Raw genomic sequence first — 20,317 nt, 5'->3', positions numbered from 1 at the left:
TAGTTAACACTTTTATCTATGGAGATGTAATTATTCATCAGTATTTTTAGCAGAAGAGATCATGAGGTCAGTGAACAGTAAGGTCAAAACAAAGTGAACAATTTAAACCTAAAAGAATGAGAGAAATACTTACTAGATTATTAATAAAACACGTATTGTCATATTGCATGTTTGAACTGGTAAAATGGCCTAAAATTAATAAAGTTATCAAAATGAATAGATAGGCCTAGCTACTATATTGGCACTGTTGTAGTCCAGTGGAGCACCTCTAATCAGTCTATTTAGGATCCCTTAAAGTCTTCTTTTAGGAACTTATGGACACCTGCCCTTTTTTGAAAGAGGGTTCTGCCTGCGTTGCGATCTGAGGAACTGCAAATTCCCAGAATACTTTATGGTTTTTAGCTGTGATTACATAAATCTGTGATAGATTTCAATGGTCGTCATGTGTCTGTGCTCTGTGTGTCTGAATTCCTCTTGTAAAATGTCCTTGTGCCTATTTTTGTCCTAAGATAGCTGCCTGTGGTTTATCTTCATTGCTCTTCAAGTAAATGTTTATGAGGTCTGCTCCACTGTTAATGGGCGTATGTCTTACTCTCACATGCAGTCATTACCATCCAGCAGCTTGATGTGGCCCATTTTCTTCACTCTTCTGGGATTGCCTCAGAGATGTCCCTCTGCAACATTCTCACTCTTAAGGATCTAGTTCTGCCTCCTTCAACAGCACATCAAACACATCAAGAATATATATCTATTTTTAAAAGGATTGATGCATTGCATGTTGACTTGATTGCTAGAACAAGACATTCACACGTCTGGCCCAGTTAATTAAAAACTATTGTACTGGGAGTGTTTTAATATCACATATCCACAGAAGAAGGCTCTGATATTCAAATGTTTTCATCCTCATTTGAACACATGATCATCCAATATCACAATGCCACAGTTTATTCTCAAGAATTTGATATTTATTATCTGAAACATGGGCAGATTTTGTCCACACTGTAGCTTCTTGGGCTACCTCTATGTAAACAAAATAAGAGGATCTCAACATACGAGACCATGATAACCCATGCCTTTATGTACAGTCAACCTGGGAGGATACAAAATGCAAGTTCATCTCTCTGTTTAATCATTCACAGATATTTCACAAAGAAAGGCAATTAGGAAAAAATCAGAAAGGGAAAAAAATCATGTAGTCCAATAAAATACGTTCTAGTGATTTGGTGTCCCATCTACTCGTGTATGCAGTTTGACATCAGAAGGCATCTGAGTCTTACTTTATAATTGGCACATAACAACATTTAGACTGTGTTGACAGTGAAAAGAGAGAGAAAGGCATGAACAAAGGTCATGGTCATGTAGTTTAAAACCATGCAATCGTACATCCAGTTATTTTTAACAAGGATCTAAATTGCACTTGATTTTGGTCATCAACAGCAGGCTTGAATAGTAAAGCAGCCTTTCCTTCTATTTTTGTCTACATTAGGAACTGAATGTTATGACCGGCTTTCTCAGTTCGTCTTTGATGTCTGTTTTATCAAAATGTGCTGAAAGTGTCAAGTATATTTTAACAATGAAAGCTGTGAGAATTCTCTATTTTTTAAGTTTAAATAGAGTTGTTGTTTGGCAAGGTTGCTAATTTTAGGCATCGTTTGTACACAAGAACAGAGGATTGGAAATACGTAAGACCTAAACATAGTATTGACAAGACTGAAACAAGTTGGATTGGAGTTGTGTTCAAGCCACTCAAATTTTGGAAATCGTTTTCTCATTTAATAATAATTTAACAAATGTTTTACAAGCAAATCAGAAAAAGCAAATATGCATGTTTTGAAGGGAATTTGGCTTCAATCTCACATGAACTGTGCACAAAGTCTGTACCTTTAGGTGAGTGTGCAGCTTTATTTCGATGTAGTCATAAAACATATTCGTTTTTTAAATGATAAGGGTATAGGCTTTGGTTAGGAATCCAATGTCTTGCAAAATAAAACAATTAAAAATCATCAAAAAATTATTTTATGAATATAAAATCATGCACAAATAATAACTACCGCATGTTTTGCCTGAAATAGTTTTTTTTTTTACTTATTTTAATTAAGTCAAAATTAATAAAAATAAATATTAAATTCTTCTAAAGCAAGTTGCAATGTGATGGTTCGTAGTCATTTACCATTAGCTTTAAATCCATGAATTACACCATCAAACACATAACATTGTCCGTTGCTTTAAAGTTACATGATTATTTAAAACCATAGATGTCTGAAAAATACACGTGAACAGGAGAGACAGATTTGAGCTCGAAGCTGCCTTAACGGTATGATCTGAAAAGTGCAAATGTGAGCCACAATTATGTCTTCCATAAGCATCTCCATCTGCTCTATCAGATGTATTCTCTCAGAGAAGGTCTTCTCATGATTACTGAATGATTAGTTTACTATTACTCCTACTTTCCACTGATTCGTCAATCTCTTGAGTCGAGGAATTCATTTATAGGTAGAACAAGGAATGCATTAAATGTACATTACCACATTACTGCACCGCTATATTTGCAACTCTAAAAATACTATCCAACATTTTAAAAAGGACTCTCTGTGTAAAAATAAATGAATTAAAACAAAAAAGAGCACACACATACGTTTGAAAAACCATCCATAATCCATTCGTCACAATTGCACTGAAACATGCAAGGTTTAAATCTCAGTCCTGTCATACATTTGTGCCTACCACAGCATTTAGCACTATGTGCTGTCATTTCAGATTAAAAAAAAAAAACGCAGCCTCTGGGTAATGTGAAGACTTCTGGAAGCTCAGATTTCGTTAAAATAAAAGTGTTACCAGTTTGAGTAGAAACTATAGCTTCTTTTATTTCTCCCTTCCTATATTTCTTTCCTTCTTTCTTTCCTCTCCTACCTTCCTTGCCGAACTGGTGGAAGTATTGAAAGGCTTTGGAAAATAAGAGAAGACTGCGACAGAGTTAATGGCATTTGTTAAGACAGACGAGTAAAAATGTCTTCAAGAGGAATGTTTCTGAAAAAGGAATGCAATGCTCGTGTTAACATTGTACAAAAACTATCTCCAAAATTTGTAAATGGACAACCCTCCACAATCTATACATTCAGGCACTGAAAAAAATAACATGCCAGTATGTAACTAAAAAAAGGTTATTTGCACCCAATTTCCCTTAAAGGAGCAAGGGAACTGAATCCTTAAGGTTGGCATTCCTGCATTATTCTACTCAGTAGTAAGGTCATGTGCTCCTGCGTCTCCAGCTGAATGCTGAAACCATGGCAGAGCACCCAGACGCGTTCTTGCTGCTCATCCTGGCACAGATGTCTTACAGGACCAGTGAATCGCTTCCATGTGGGTGATTCGCTCCTTTGTGGTCTGTGTTGGTTCACTCTGGCAGGCGTTGCTCGGGCCCACCCTCCCGTGGACCCCATGATCTCGCAGTTTGAAGGACTAGTTTCCTGGACTCACTCCAGCTTCCTGAACTCTGTCTTGTAAATATATGAGGGCTTTACAAAAAAGCTAACTTGAACAGCCATACAATGGCTAAACATAAACCATATATCTACTATTTTGATAATTCTTCTCTACTTATTAACACAAGTCCTTATCTCGGCTTGATCATCTTACGTGAATAAGTCTGAGACCTTTGGAAGTGGCGAGCAGGTCCAGGCCCTGCGTTAGCCGCTGTCGGAGGAAGTGTGTGGGGCAGTGGAGGGCGAGCGCCGCCGTCTGGAGGGGGTCCAGGAGTGTTCCGAGCCCAGCGAAGCAGGGCAGAAGCGGTGCATGAAACCGTCCAGGAGGTCCTGCTGCTGCTGAATTATGGCTTGGGAGATCAGACAGGGCAGAGCCTGCAGGCTGCCGGTGACTGCGTCCAGCTTGTCCTCCAACGTGCCAATACGCTTGTCCAGCTCCTCACTGCGTTCCTGCAGCTCTGACACCAGGTCGTACATCACATTCTGAGTCTAGAAGAGACAGACAAAAATAATTAGATCGAATTAAATCACTGTCAATCAATCAATTCATACATCTTATATTGTTTAAAAACCATATTTGTTCATTTATGTCTACCCTTCAGAAGCTACAGAAGATACTTATATATTTCCCAGAGAACAAAATATGTACAATTTACTTAATTGTAAAATTGACCATTCTCCATAATAGTTTCTGTTGCTATGTCTGACAAGCCATGCCTCTCTCACATTACACATCATGTTCTCACGCAGTAAAAAATACATTGCGGAGCAAAGAGAAAACTGGCAACATGCTGACAGACCAGACAGAGCAGGGTACTTCTGGTATGAAACAAGGTCTCAGCTTTGTAGTCTGTTTTTTAAGAAATTCAAACAATAAATACCATTTTGTTGCTCTTTTATATGTCGTGACAGATCGTTGTATTGCCTGTATTGAGTGTTAATTTACTCTCCTGTCTGATTTGTTTGTTGGGCAAGATGGCGGAATTCGGCGTTATGATTGGTCAAATCGCCTGTCAATCAAGCTCTTTGAAAACGGTCAATTAAGTGTTCAAATATACATAAGACACCAGAAAGGCAAAAGCCTGGAGGTTTGTGTAGCTTAGTGAACCAAACTGAGAGACCATTCTGAAGGCTCAGGAAACATTTGCAGGTGTTTTGAGTTGATTAGCTGATTGGCATGTCACCATATTCTAATTTGTTGAGTGAATTGGTGGGTTTTTGTTAAATATGAGCCAAAATCATCACAATTAAAAGAACCAAAGACTAAAACCACTTCAGTCTGTGTGCACTGAATTTATTTAATACACAAGTTACACAAATGGAGTTGAATTGTTGAAATAAATCAACTTTTCATGACATTCTAATTTATTGAGAAGCACCTGTATATTTTTTTTAATTATTACCTTTAGGGGTACAACAGCTTGTCACTGGAGCAGCACCCTTGAAGGGACACCTTTGTACATTCTTAACCTCTAAAAGGTTGCATATTAGTATCTCAGAGTAGTGGTATGTATCCTTAAGTGCTCTTATGGTTCTATTATGAACTCCTTAGGGGTAAAGAAGGTACAATATATTATAGGTAGGTGTCCATATTATTATGTACCCTTAATTTTTATATATTTTTCTGAGAGTGTAATAACTCAAACCAACATCCTATCAAATCTAAAATCTTTCAATAATAATTTATTTATTTATATATATATTGAAATGATTCTTTTGCTGGTGTAGATGGTTACATACACAGTATGACGGCTTTAACGTACCTTTGCCAAGTCCACCAAAGTGTTGGCCTGGTCATTGAGTTTCCTCTGCTCCATTTTCACACTGCGGAGCCTGGGAGGAGGCAGGGTTATGGAGGGATGGGGGGTTGGGAGGAGGGGGACGTTAGGGAAGAGTAACAGATTCCTGTCAGGAAGACTTGATAAGGATGAGGGATAGAGAGAGAGTGGCCTGCATGCAAGCATTCACAGTCCTGTTTGCCATACCAGACATGCAAACCCAATCTATGAAATGTAAAGAAGAGAAAACTCTTAACTTAACGTTCAAACATGACACATCTCCTTTTGCCCCTGCAGGCACGCGTCAACCATTCACAAAAAAAGCCATCCGAGAGCCTCGTTTGTGGATGAGGTCAAAGGAAGTGGCAAACAGCTGAGGTAGAGGTATATGTGACACCGCTGAAAATGCTTGTGAGAATGGCATTGCTTGCTGTGGGCTTGGTTCTGAACAAAATTTTAAAAGAACGTGTTAATGATTTTTTTTTTTTGTGCCATAGCAACTATGAAGAGTATAGGGATGACTCTGACCATGAGGAGAAATTGTAAGAAAGGCTGCCTTAATATCCTGCCCGTTAAGTATTGTAATTAAAAGAATGCGAATCCTCCGCTCTGATTTGTCATTTGTCATCAAAAGCCACGATTTTTGAAAAATGTAGCATTTTTCTTTTTCTTTTCAAGCTTAATTAATTTATTTTTGGAGTACCCAAAAATAAAAATCTGAAGATGCAGGACATGGTCAGCATTCTTTCTAATGCAAAAACTCCATATCATCTTGCATCAAAGCCCTGATTGACCCTAAATGATGAAGGGAACATGGCATCAGTTAAATACATGCTTTAATAGAGGTTAATTGCAAGACTATTTAATAAAGGCCAAGTGTGTTTATGAATGTCCTCTTGAATATCTTGTCCAACATATTCCTCAGGACACACAAGGTGGGGCTATCAATGCAAGTTAATACAGAGATTTACTTTGAATAATGGATTCGGTGCAAATGAACAAATCAGCAATTCCAAAGATGCTTCTCCTTCAAAGGTTGCATAAAACCATAAAGCATTAAATAATGTTGCATCTTTTTCATTCTAGATTTAGAATGGAGAGAAGCAATATATGTAACCAAAATTCAGGCATTCAGCTTCCAACTCCATGCATGTGAAACAGAGACAGGGGGATGTGGGGAGAAGAACACAGAGGACAAAACTTACTTCTGAGCTCTGCAGTGATCGAGCAGAACGAAGACAAAACAGTTCAAGTTTAGAAACCACAACATATACACAACATGTGAGCCATTACACTGTACTAAGCATAACCACAAGGTAAGGGTTTGGGAAGGAGAGGGGAGAAGGACAATCATCACATTACAAAGAATAACATGCTGTCTGATTCTCCTCAAGAGTTCAGAACTCGTTGCTAATCTCTTCGACACTTGATTGACAAGGACTCATGATACAGTATGGGGATCAGTGCTTTTGGGAACTGGATTATCAAATACCTGGCCCTTCTAATTCAAAATATCAAACAGTTCCTTAAAAAAGAGACAAAACCAATACGTTCAAACATGAAGCAGGAGTTTCTTGAATTAGCCAGAACATACAAAACATACAGTTGAACATCCACTGAAAATATATATTCGCAAAATAACCATATTTGAACTTTTAATCATAATCATTTGATTTGATAAACTTCATGATCTGATCATAGCTGCAGTTTATTTCTTTGCCGTTTAAAATGTGGAAACATTGTGCTTACTGGTGAATGGCCTGCAAGAACTTGCGCTGATGTTTGCGCACTTTGGCATGATCTATCTTCTTCACTAACTTGGTGTGTTTGTAGATGAGCCATGTTTCCCTGAGTACATTGGCAGCTGTGTTCTTTACCTGGGAGAAAAGCATGAAAATGAAGCATTACTTACAGATGAAAATAATAAAACATTCAGGAAAAAGAACAACAGTACATGACGATTATCCAGTATTTTCCAGATAAACGATATTTTTTGCAATGAGGGAAAGTTTAAACCGTTTAAAGTTGGTTAAAAAATGGCTAGTGTTCAGTCACTTACTCGTTTACAAAGCTGGGTGTCCATCATGAAATTGTGGACGTGTTTCTCAGCTTTTGTCAGTTCTAACTTTCTGGCTACCACTGCGACTACAAGTGCAGTGCAACCAGCTCCCTAGAAGAAGAGATAATGAATTTGATCTATTTTCAACATAAATATTAACATTCAAATGTGACAATTAAATTTCACATATGTAAACTACATTCAGATACAGGTACATTTAAATATAATTCCAATTTAAAGACATACCATGATTCCTGTGAGCAGACAGACCCCTTTCCCACAGTATGTATGAGGGACCATATCTCCATAGCCAATCGATAGGAAAGTTATGGAAATTAGCCACATAGCTCCAAGGAAGTTACTAGTGACTTCCTGTTTGTCATGATACCTAGAATAGTAAGAGCAGAATAGGCAGAAAACCTTGATCAGGCTGTGGACAACAAAGCTTAAATCTTGAACCTTTGGCCCAACTGACAAAACAATTTCAAACATTTCTGGTGAAATATATGTAACATACATGTGGAATTTTGAAAAATTAAATCAACTTAACAACAGGTTCATTACAGTTATTCCAGTAATAATGGGGAAAAACACACACAAAGTGAAAAAGTCAGTAAATACCTTATCAGATCTTTTTTTTTTTTACATGCTAATAATGTGTTTTGACCATAAAAAAGATTTTATACCTTCCCAGACACAAAACAAAATTAAAAATGTATACTGAAATTACTTTGTATGTATTTTCAAAAGGAAATTAAACAATGAACAAAAGTGGTCAAATTAAGCATCTGTTTTCACTTTGTAAATCTCAGTTCAATACTTGAGTGTGAAATGCAGTCCGCAAGTCAGTGAGAAGATGATCCAATTCAGCTAAAAGGCTAAAAATAAAAATAAAAATTCACACTCCTTAGAGACTAATACAAATGTCCTAGATCATGGTCCCCAGACTAGACTATTGCTAGCAGCTCATTCACATATCTGCAGGAGGTTGACCTTTTCAGCAGCCTGTCAAAGAAAAGCTAAGCACAGGTCAGAAGACATTTATCTGCATTTAATATAATATGGGAACACTTTTGATGAGAAATAACAGAACAAGACCCAGGCTGATACTGATCAGAAGGACTGAACTCAAATGATTAACAATGTAAACGACTGAATTGTTTCTAATCAAATACATTTATATTGCATTAAAAAGTTAAATGTTCCTAAATGTCCCCTCAAAGACAGCATACTCAAAACACAGGGGAGGTCATGCTACTATCAACTTTGCCTGTCTATAACACAATTCAACTCTGCAGTCATGCTCTATGAGCAGGAGCATTGGAATTGTTTTTTTATTATTAAATGTAATGGGAGAGCCCCATTTTCACATGCGAAAAGCATAGTTACCATGCAGGCATTTTTAAGAAGAAATCCACATCCTGCATGCTGTATAAGCCAGTATATTGAGAGCAAAGATACAAACCCTATAATAAAACTGACCAACATATTAAATGAGGACAAAAATCTCTGCTTTTAGTTTACGCTTTACCATTTTTTTTAATTCAATTATATGAAAGTTTGTTCTAGTGAGAGATGATTCTCATAAAATTAAGATATTTGCCCATGTGCTACATCACCATTGTGAAAGCAGCGCACAGTGCTGGCACAAACCATTCTGATATAGTTTCAGTCATTTTCAGCTGATCTTTTTTGAAGCTGGTGTCAGATCTCAGAGGTAGAATAAGTCTTCGGTTTACCAGATTTTACTCTTGAAGAACTCTGGTAAAGACTCTTTTACATCAGACTAGCATTCTACAATTATCTTAACCATACACTCGCTCTTAGAGGCCTGTTAAACTCAGTAATTCACATGACACAATTTTTGGATGAGGTCATATCCTGTGAGGTCTGTCTGTTTGCAGACAGGAACATGAATATGCAATGCAGGTCTGATCATGACTACGCACACTGTCTTCATCATTAGCTTGCCTTTGCTTTGACAGTGCAAAAAAAGCATTAACATTTTCCTCAATGCTGGTAATTAAAAGTAAAAAACTACATACTGGCCCTCTAAAGCTCTCAATATACTGTATGCGATACTGGCATAAAATGGAGAGGAGCTGGCACCACCTTCAACTTAGATCAAGAAGTCTATCTGAAAAAAAATTATTTTCCCACATACCCCAGTCATATCCCAAATTCCCATAAAATCTCTACAGATGGTTGTTTAGTAGCAAAACTCACAAAAACCCAGCAATCTCATTCCTTTAATGACTCAAACCCTGACAGCATGGTTAGAGGATGCAATGATGGAGCAAATATAAAGACATTTAACCTCATTCACCCATGTTAACTAGGGATGCACAAAATTCTGGTCATTTCAGATAAGCAGATTTTTATTTGTATTTTTTTATTTTTATGGCCAATAAAAACTTTATTGAAAAAAATGTAATACATTTTTTACTATTTTGTCCAAATAATAAAAAAAACCTTAAAATGTAAAATGTTTTTTTATATACACTGATAAACAGTATTGTGCAACATCTAAAAATACAAATAAGGCAAATGAGTATGCACAGCTAAATATTTAATATAATCTTATACAAGATTTAATATAATCTTATACAAATAAATTAAAAAAGCACTAATATCTTTGATGACCGATATGGTACCGATATATTTTGCAAAATCTAAAAATACAAATAGGGGAAATGAGAATGCACATTTAAATATTCAACATAGCCTGATACAACAAATAAAAAAAAACACTAATATTGAAATTAAATGTTTGATATAGCCTGATATCAATAAATGTAAAAAAAAAATATATATATATATATATATATATATATTATTATCGGTTAATAAACTTTATGGTACCGATATATATATAGTGCACAATCTAAACATATAAAAAAGGGAAGTATGCACAAATAAATATTCAGTATAGCCTGATACAAATACATTTCAAAAAGTACTAACATTGGATGATAGCCGATATGGTAGTGATATATTGTGCATCCCTAATGTTAACTAAAAGTGTTTCACAGTGGCAATGCCACCTCATATATTCCCGTATTTTAGCTCCCCATTTCCTTACATAGTTGACTTCATTTTCAGCTCACACTGCATGTTAGAGGCTTCAGTGTGACAACAAAACCAGACATGGTTCAGATACAACATTCCAGTTCTCTGGAGGAAGGTAACATGCTTTGTGCACAAGTAAAACTCAGTCATCAGGACACGTTTTGTAAAAACAGTCCTTCTAGCAGGTCTTTAATTGAGCATATGCTGTTACGAGCTGGTGTTTATTCATCTTGTGATTTCCATCCTTAAAACAACACTCCAGTAACTGTGTAGACAACATATATGGAGATACAGTAAAGTATCTTGACAAAATGGAAAGTATTGTACTATAATGTACCTTCTTTATAGCCTGCAAATGCTCTATTCCTAGCTAATCATATCTTGCTTTTCTGTTATCAAACTTTCAGCTACATGAAAAAGTGTTTGAGAGGGAGATGAAGATGGAATGATGCATGAAATCGTACGTACATTTGGGGAAAGGGCCTAAGAGAAGGAAACTGCCTGAGTCATGCAAAATATTCAGGGAAAAGTGGACAGGGAGGGGGCAAGAACAAGAGATGTGAAGCGATGAACAGGAGGTACATGAATTCAAGTGTGAATGATAAGCCAACGGTGCAAATAGCAGCAATGTTCCTCCAATGTCCCAGCCCTTCCTTCATTTTCCCCGTCCCTCCCATTCCAGACGGACTCCGTGCTCGTCCAGTCTCACACCGTTCTGCCTTTTGGGCTGGCCAGTGTGCTTAAAGAAAAGAAAATAATGCAGTAAAAGGCCCAATTTAGCAGCACTTTGGAGAAACGAGCGCCTCTTTTGAATGACGACAAAGCAGTAAACATGAAGACTACCATGCTGTTTCATAGTTTACCAGTAGTGGGCACCCAGTAATCTAGCATCCCAAAACCTTGCTTTCTCTCATCTCGGAGGAGACTGTGCTAGAATAGACAGCAACATTCCACCTTTTTGTGCTCAAATTGTCGTCTTCAAGGGGCCAAGTGTTGTTCAGCTGCTTACACACATTTTTCTCTGTGGTAACCGACAAGGTTTACGTTAAATAAACATGCGAACAAACACATGACCATGGCCGTTACGCCAATCTACATTTGAATACTACTAAGATGCAAAGAAATCACTGTATCAGGTAAAATATAAAGGTTTGTTTCACAGGTACTTCTGTAGCTCTCTTTTGTGTTGGGGGGCATATAACAGTTCAATAACAGCTGCTGAAGGAATAATCGGGGAAACAAGAGAGTTGCCCCCAGGCCTGTTTGTAAAGGTGATTTGAAGGAGCTGCTCCATTTTAACACAAACTCCCTCCTCCTTCTCCTCCCTCCTACTCCTGAGCACTTTAGAAAGAGACGCTTGATTCACAGCGCTGCACAAATCATAGCTTTCTAAACCATTAGTGCATTTGCTATCAACAAACTTCTCTTTTGCGGATGGTGCCACATTCACACATGGTTTTTTCCCTTGTTTTTATCAATATATTTATCTATTGGAGTTTTTATTTTTCGCTCAGAGCTGCCAAATCCCACCCCTCCCCCTTCTTAGAGCAGCAGTGGCACCAGCTCAATGAACAATGATAGGTTTTCCACGGCTAGAGAACGAGGACTCACATGGCATCCCTATGGAGCAGCATAGAGGGGAAATAGAAAGTACAACAGTGAATTATAACACACACGCAATCGAAACCTCCTCCCATGCGTTGATACAGGCACGCATATGCAATGTAGTTTACTCACGCAAGAAAAAACCAGAGTGTGGGCAGCATCGTGTCGTGCATTGCAGCCGATGAGACTGGGGGTGCAGAGTGCTGGGTAGTGGTATGGTGTAACATCAAAACCTTCACCGCGTTTACCACTCCAAACTCTTCATTATTGCCTGTTCAGTCTCTTATAAACCCACAAAAGTGAAATATTGCCAGAGACTGCTGCTTTTGTGAACAACCTTTAAGAAGTGAACCGTCTTTCTGCCACAGAGATGAAAGTTACTGACACCTCTTCTTGTCATATCTTTTCTTTGGCAAAGCATTTCTTTTGTTTGCCTTACACTCTTAAAAACAAAGGTTGTTTACTTGAAATGACTGCCTTATCTAGAACATTTAACATTCATGGAACCTTTCCATTGCCAGTGGAAAATGGTCTTCAGATTAGTAAAATATTCTTAACACAAATAAAAAAAAGATTTTTTAAAGAACTGTTCATAGAAATGTTCCCCAATTTGTTCCTCTATGGCATCACTGCAAAACCCCCCTTTAGGGACCTTTATTTTTAAGAGTGTAGATGGAAAGAGACAACTGTTATATTTTAGGGCTGGGTGTTAATACATATTTCCCAATTAGATTTTGATTATAGATTTTTTTTTTTTTTACTTTTTCATTCTGTTCAATATATCAATATAATTATAATATAAATTATATTTATCTGTAAGCTAAGAGTATGAAAACATTTGTTCATAAATCAGATTATACTGCTTATAATGTTTTTGATTTAACCAAAAAAAAAATAGTCTGTGAATCGGACTACACTGTTTGTGCTGTAGATTGTTGCAGGTCAATTCATGATACACACATTTTAATGTATCAGAGTCTCCTTTAAAGAGGTCATATGATGTTGCTAAAAAAACATTATTTTGTGTATTTGGTGTAATGGAATGGGTTTAAGTTTTAAAAATATTATTTTTCACATACTGTACATTATTGTTTCTCCCCTATGCCCCATCTTTCTGAAATGTGTCGATTTCTACAATGCTCATCGTTCTGAAAAGCGAGGTGTGCTCTGATTGGCTACCTATCCAGTGTGTTGTGATTGGCTGAATACCTCAAGCATCTGACAGAAATGTTACGCCCCTTACTATACTGTGATGCTGTGTGCCCCGGAGCGCCAACACAAAAACATTAAAACCCATTAGGCATTTGTTGCATCTAGTGGGGACATAATTACGGATTATAATGACAATACCAGCGGTTCTCAATTCCAGACCTCACACCCCCCAGCTCTGCATATTTTGCATGTCTCTCTTTGTTAACACACCTGATTCAGATAATCAGCTTGTTAGAAGTGAGCTCCATGCATGAATTGTGTTCCAATTAGGGGTGTGCGATATGATGATTTTTGATCATGGACGATAAAAATGTTTCCACGATATGCTTTTGAAGCAATACGGTAGTACTGTGCTACAGCGCACATTCCATCAGCTGCAGTTCTGGTGCCTTCGTCATATACTGTACAACCCCACATAAATTCACAGCAGTGTTATCTCAGCAGTAGAGATACTCTCTCATTATTTGCATGTGCTTTTAAATGTTTAATTCACGCGCTGGTCTGGCCTGTGCTGTGCCGCATACACGCCAAGTGTGCGCTCGCTAAAACCTGTCAAACAGCACCTGATTATTGAACCAAGTTATCTTTTGTGATAATACTGTCAAAACACACAAGGTTTACATGTAGACTCAAGTTGGTTATGTCTAAAATGAAAGTAAACAGTTGAGAGAAAAACCTATACGTGCCTGTATATTACATGCATGCAGGTCTTTAAGGGACAGTAGGCCTATTAAAAATGCAGCCTACTGTCAATTTGAAATTTCATTTCTGTCATTATTTACTCACTGTCACGTTGTCCTAAACCTCTATTAATTTCTTTCTTGTGCTGAACACAAAAGAAGATATTTTGAAGAATGTGGGCAACCAAACAATTGCTGGTCCACATTGAATTTGATAGTAGCAAAAAATACTATGGAAGTCGTTGTGGACCAGCAACTTTATGGTTTTCCACGTTCCTCAAAATAGCAGTTATATTCAGAAGAAGAAGGAACTCATTCAGGTTTAATACCACTTTTGATTGAGTAAATTGTGGTATAAAAATAAAACACTATGACAGCTGACAGAATTTTTATTTTGGGGGGAACTATTTAACGTTAATAAAACAACAAAACACAAAGAGAAAAATCCCTCACTGCTCTTGACTGAATAATTTTAATACAGTTGCTTTAGGAATCAGTTTATATAGTGTTTTTTTTTTATATTTGTTCATTAAATTTCTTGAATGCTCCTGCTAAATACACTTATTGTACCTGAAAATAAAGCACTGTTTGTTTTATTCGTATATTATGTGTTTTTGTAATGTGTTTTATCTTTGTAATTGAAAAATAAGACAAAGATTTTTATCTTCGCACTCTTTGGCCTAAATATCTGCCATTCTTTTTTCTTTCTTTTTTTTACCTTGAAAGGCTTTGTCTTTATAATAGTGAAATTAGTTTGGCTGTAATGCTCAGACAACTTGCAAAAAAACATGACATGACAAAAGAATTGTGATAAAATCATGAATCATTATATTTCTAAAAAAAAAAATTGTGATAAGATATTTTTTCCATATCGCCCACCCCTGGTTCCGATTGACATGGTCCCTACATAGTGTTCATTGCTCGCTACTCCCTGGCTCTGAGCAGGGGAAATCTGTTGGAGCGATAAGATATACATACAAAATGTGCAGAGCAGGTGGGCGTGAGGACTGGAAGTGAGAACCGCTTATACTTATTCTTTTTATGCATTGCATTGCGCCGCGTAAATATAAAGCCATATCTGCATTTGTGATCAGAGAAACGACAAACAACAAGCACTACTTTACACTTCTCAAAACTCGCATTTGAATCGTCAGTGGCAAATCCTTTAAATATGTAAACGTACTTACAGACTGTGAGTCAGAACAGCCGACATTGTAGTCTACTCTCCCAGGATTAGGAAACAGTCCTCCGTCAAATGCACTGCATATATCTGAATTCTTGGGTTGAACTGTTCTGGAACAGTATTGTAAATATAACTTAACCACTGACTTCTAGTCATGTCCTCTTTTGAAAGACCAAATAAAGCAGTTTCGCTCTCACACAGAAACACAGTCTCCATGACATGGTGCTGGCGACAACAGAGAGAATAAAAGTTACGCCTTCTTTCTTTGCGTGAACATTTGGGCGGCATTATGCAAATCTTCCCACATCGTGACATAGACATGTAGGGGTGTGTTAGAATGAGCAATTTTAGGTAACTTTAATAAAGAATATCTCTTTGGATTTGAGACTTCGGTCTTTGCAACTTTACATATCTTATCTATTCACGAACAGCTTGTAACACTCCAAAGAGAAAGGAAAATTTTAAATCACATCATATGACCCCTTTAAAATATGACTTCCTTCGTTGTAGCTTATATCTAGAAAGAATTTGTGGAAATTTTCAAAAATGAGGATCGGAATTAATCTGCAAATAGCTACTTTTCACTCAGCCCTATTATATATTCATACTAAATTTCTAGTCCCCCATTCACACTGACAGCATTTAGGCAATATTTTGCAGCTAATATTCGCTGTGTCATATTATTGGTGGGCTGCATAACTGGCCATAGTTTTTTGAAAATCTCTATGTATATCCAGTAAAAATGTCCGTCTTCTTTCTGCTAAAAATTAACATTCTGCAGAGGGAAGTGTTTGGAACTGTAGCAGTTCATAAATGCATCATGCAATGAACAAGACAAACAAAATGCTTATGGTAACATTAACATCTTGCCTACACTATCTCACAGGAGATGAATCAAGTGAAACTCCGCTGTTCTACTGTCAGGCTAGTTGTTGCCGCATTGCATCACAAATCGTGTTTGCATAGATTAATGTGGTTGTATCACTGGTGATTAACAACTCTCACTGAAAACGAGTAACTTGTGGTTGGTTTGTCATTGCGAGTAGCTGACAGCGTGAATGGGGCTTGAAGTTTCTGCACAGCCCTGTTTATACATATATGTTTATCTGTGGTTAAATTGATTCTGGTATAAGACATGTGTTGGAGAGGTAAAGGCAAGAAGTAGCAGGTAACGCAGGCATGAATGGCAAACACAGCATACAGATAAATCAGTTAATGATCACTGTCTTTTGAATCTAACCCATTCATCACAGTGCTGCTTTAGCCCAACAAGGCTGTGTATGTCCATTTCCTAATGTGCCTTAATATGTCGAAATCTACTCTGCCTCACGAGATGAGATCATGATGATGCAGTTTTTGAAGTGGGAATCCTCGGGGCTCCTCAAGATTACCAAAACAAACCATTACGCAAACAAACAATTAAGAAGTCATGAATTATTTAACAACTGCTAATACAGCTTACAAAACATGGACTGGGATTTGTGGTGCAATCGCAGAGCTGATGGGAGAAAAGCTCTTCATACAGGCAGCGTGAGGCTGTTGGAGATGCTCCTGGAGGGAATGAGTGAGTGGGAGATGCAGAGAGAAGGACTGAAAAAGACAGAAGAAGAGCGCGAAAGAGAGAAGGGGTGGAGGGGAGGGGTATAGCTGTGTAGCTCGGGGTCACAGTCACTGTGGTGCCATACCTCTCGCAGACCCGAACGGTCCAGGCCGCGATGATCCAGGAGGAGATGCTGAAGACCAGAAGCACGGTACCCGGGCAGATGGTCATGAGGGTCTTCATGACGAAGCGCGTGTTGAAGTTGATCTTGTTGAGGGCACCTATACTGCGTGAGGATGCATCGGTGAAGAGCTTGCTGTGAAGGAGCATGACCCGGCCAATCAGGTAGAGGCGGAGGAACATGGGGATGGAAAGGATGATGTCCACATCGGCGTCGGCCACGGAGGGCACGTATGTAAAAGCCAAACGGGCCGTCCACGTGAACACATACTGGCCTGGAATTGGGTGAATGGCACACACCAGCAGCTCCAGGACAATGAAGAAGATGCGCTCATACGTCATGGCAATCCTCCAGTCATCTGCCCCATTGTCCACCATGAACAGCTGTGGGGAGCAGATGGAGAACAGGGTGTACAGGGTGAACAGGGTGAACAGAGCAGTTAAGAGGAACTCAGAGCTCCTCTGGAAAACATGAAAAAGTTGAAGTAATGTCAGGTGATGCCTTAAAGGTGAAGTATGTCATTTTTGTTGTATTTAACTTAGTATGTAGAGAAAACTATAAAAGCAGGTTAATTCTCTTAAAAGTGTAAAACACTGTAAAACACATGTCATTACTTGAAATAAAATAAACCTTAACTGAAATAAAGTAAAATATTAAAAAAAACTTATTTGATTTTTGATATTTGCCGAGACAATGTATGGTGGGAATGGGCAAACCCTTAATCAGCAATGCTAATCAATATGAAACTGATGGTGTGGGAGTACTTAGAAAACCAAAAATGGTTTCTGTTCATTGATATTTATGAACTATATGTTACAATTTTCACCTTGAAATTAGCATTAATAGATCATTCAAACAATCAGATTTTTTACTCTTGATACTCAAAAACTAACCTGTATTTCCCGAGCGTGGTACATTATTATAAGACCAAGCAAAATAACAGTGGAAAGGCTGATAAGGCATTTCAGTGCAAATGAATATGAAGATTCCTGCAACAAGAGAAACGAAACACCATTAGTATGAACAAACACACCACACCACACCAAGCCTGGCAGCTTCGTCTAAAGTTAGAAGATCATGCTTACTAAATGAGTATGAATAGACACTGTCTAAACCATCTGCATCACAATACACTGCAGTGCTTTACCCTGGAGGAGTATGGAATTGCATTTGGTTCAATAATAATGAACGAAACTTTATAAAACGAAACGTAACTTTTTCAGAAACTATCAAAAATACGCCATTACAAAAGAAGAAAAACACAATGAAAATGAAAAGAAATTTACTCAGTCGCACAAATTTAACAGGCTCTTCAAATATGCTTCACTCTTTGTTCATGTTTTTCAAAGATTCGTTTTCGCTATTCGTGGATTCTGAATTCATTGCCACAGATTTCACTTATGCTTTGCAGTTTTTCGTTTGGTGTTTTGACACAAACTTCTCGTGGGGGTGGGCTTAACAGTGATCTACTCTGATTGGATAGTGAGCTTTCGATGGACAGGTGCTCTCTGACCGGGAAGTACAGACGTCACTCAGTGGCGCGTATATTGAAAGCTCTCGCGGTGATTAAATCTGGTCTCCACCACAAAAAAATATTTTTCACAGACAAAGTGAAAGACATTTATGTGAAGCTCATACACAGGTTCTACCCTGTAAAGAAGTTTATACAAAGATTTAAATCTGACATTGATCTTACATGCTCTTTTGAAACTGTACACTTATTTTGGTCATGTCACTACACACATATTGGTGTGTATGTCAACTGTAAGATTTTGCCAGGCTTCTCAGCACATATGAAAAACATTATATTTGGGTATTATGACTCTGACCCCACAAACGAAAAAAACAGTTTTGTTATTAATTTAAATTTTTTCCTAAACAAATTTCACATTCACAAATGCAAATTCTCCAACTGTAAACCTGTCTTCTCTGTTTTCCTAAAAGAAATGGAAAACTATTTGAATGTAATCTCAGTGTCTAATAAGAAAGCTATAAGGACTGTTGGAATTTGCTCTGCCTTTGATCTCCTTGTTTAATTTTGTTTAGATTTTGGCCCTCTTTTCTTTAGTTTTATTTTATTCTTTATTGTTTTTTTGTTTTTGTTTTTTTGTGGTTGATATTATGTGATGTATGTTTATACCTTTGTATGTTTTTGTTCTCTGCATTAATAAAAATAGAAAAAGGAAAAAAAAGCTCTCGCTGTGATTTGTATGCAATACGTCGTGCCTTGTATTACTAATTATGTAAATAATATTTGACTTTCGATCGTCTCAGTCTGTAAAGATGAGCTCTCAGGAGAGACACGGAGCGGCATCATCTTCCTCCTCCACTTGTCCTTAAAGGCAGCTTGAAGTAAGCTTGTATTACTGAAGTAACCAATAACATCGATACAAGTTTTATTCATGTTACAGTGTGCAACAGTTTGTTGCGGGTTATTATTGTCATGCTTACTTCAAGCTGCCTTGAAGGACAAGAGCTCATCTTTACAGACTGAGATGATCAAAGGTCAAATATTATTTACATATTTAGTAGTACAAATCACCCCGAGAGCTTTCCAATCTGTGCGCCACTGAGTGACGTCTGTACTTCCCGGTCAGAGAGCACCTGTCCATCAAAAGCTCACAATCCAATCAGAGTAGATCACTGTTAACCCCGCCCCCACGAGAGGTTTGTGCCAAAACACCAAACGTAAAACTGCGAAGCATAAGTGAAATCTGTGGCAATGCATTCAGAATCAACGATTAGCGAAAACTAATCTTTGAAAAACATGAACAAAGAACAAAGCATATTTGAAGAGCCTGTTAAATTTGTGCGACTGAGTTCATTTTTTTCATTTTCATTGTGTTTTTCTTCTTTTGTAATGGCATATTTTTAATAGTTTCTGAAAAAGTTACGTTCAGTTTTATAAAGTTTCATTCTTTCATTATTATTGAACCAAATGTAATTCCATAGAGGAGTTAATCCCCAATGTGTCAGAAAAAACTAAAAATTAACTTTTCATAATATTCCCCATGGCAACAAATGAACCTCAAATACTGGGGAACAAAACATCTGATAATGTTTGATATAAGGTTTACTCTCTGTATAAACTCCCTATGACATACATGCACAATCACGCTATGTGGGTGTATTTGATGATGTGAATACTTGAATGTTTTTCGGCACTGTCCTGTCATCTCAGCTTAAATGTGTTGGTGGTAGTGAGGGACTTGTTGGTTGAAATGTTAGTGCAGTACAGCAGAATGAGTATTACAGATAAGCATGTTTCATACAGACTGGAGGGAGAGGTAATAAACGATAAAGTAATTGTAGTTCAGGGCATTAAATGCCCATTTCATAAGCCATCAGTCAATAGTCAGTGACACCGCATTTTATGATACTACACTTAAAATTTAGCCTTACTTTATTTCTATTTTTTATTCTTACTTTTTTGTCATTGTATGCACCAAAACTGTCTATTTTTCTGTAAAACATCTGTCATATCAAAGTAATTATATTCTAAATATACTAAAAGTGTGATTGAAGTGA

The 20,317-nt window shown here is 37.3% G+C and overlaps 1 protein-coding gene across 5 annotated transcripts in view; it reads right to left on the bottom strand.

Moving 5' to 3' along the window:
- Positions 1-943: 943 nt before the first annotated feature.
- Positions 944-20,317, bottom strand: part of LOC132096533 (small conductance calcium-activated potassium channel protein 2-like) — a 31,134-nt gene continuing 11,760 nt past the window's right edge. The window contains exons 3-10 of one of the 5 annotated variants that reach the window (XM_059501955.1): positions 17,683-17,778; positions 16,754-17,172; positions 7,566-7,707; positions 7,320-7,430; positions 7,010-7,137; positions 6,466-6,474; positions 5,246-5,315; positions 944-3,971 (exon numbers count right to left, since the gene is read on the bottom strand). In XM_059501955.1, coding sequence (XP_059357938.1) covers positions 3,687-3,971; positions 5,246-5,315; positions 6,466-6,474; positions 7,010-7,137; positions 7,320-7,430; positions 7,566-7,707; positions 16,754-17,172; positions 17,683-17,778 — 1,260 coding nt within the window. In that variant the 3' untranslated portion in view covers positions 944-3,686. Of the gene's footprint in view, positions 3,972-5,245; positions 6,560-7,009; positions 7,138-7,319; positions 7,431-7,565; positions 7,708-16,753; positions 17,173-17,682; positions 17,779-20,317 lie in introns of all 5 variants that reach the window. The other 4 variants (XR_009422596.1, XM_059501956.1, XR_009422595.1 and 1 more) reach the window with 4 other exon arrangements.

Source organism: Carassius carassius, chromosome 20 (assembly GCF_963082965.1).
Source record: "Carassius carassius chromosome 20, fCarCar2.1, whole genome shotgun sequence".
NCBI lineage: Eukaryota > Metazoa > Chordata > Actinopteri > Cypriniformes > Cyprinidae > Carassius > Carassius carassius.
The sequence above is the reverse complement of the archived record's forward strand: the minus strand, read 5'-3'. Positions and strand labels throughout refer to the sequence as shown.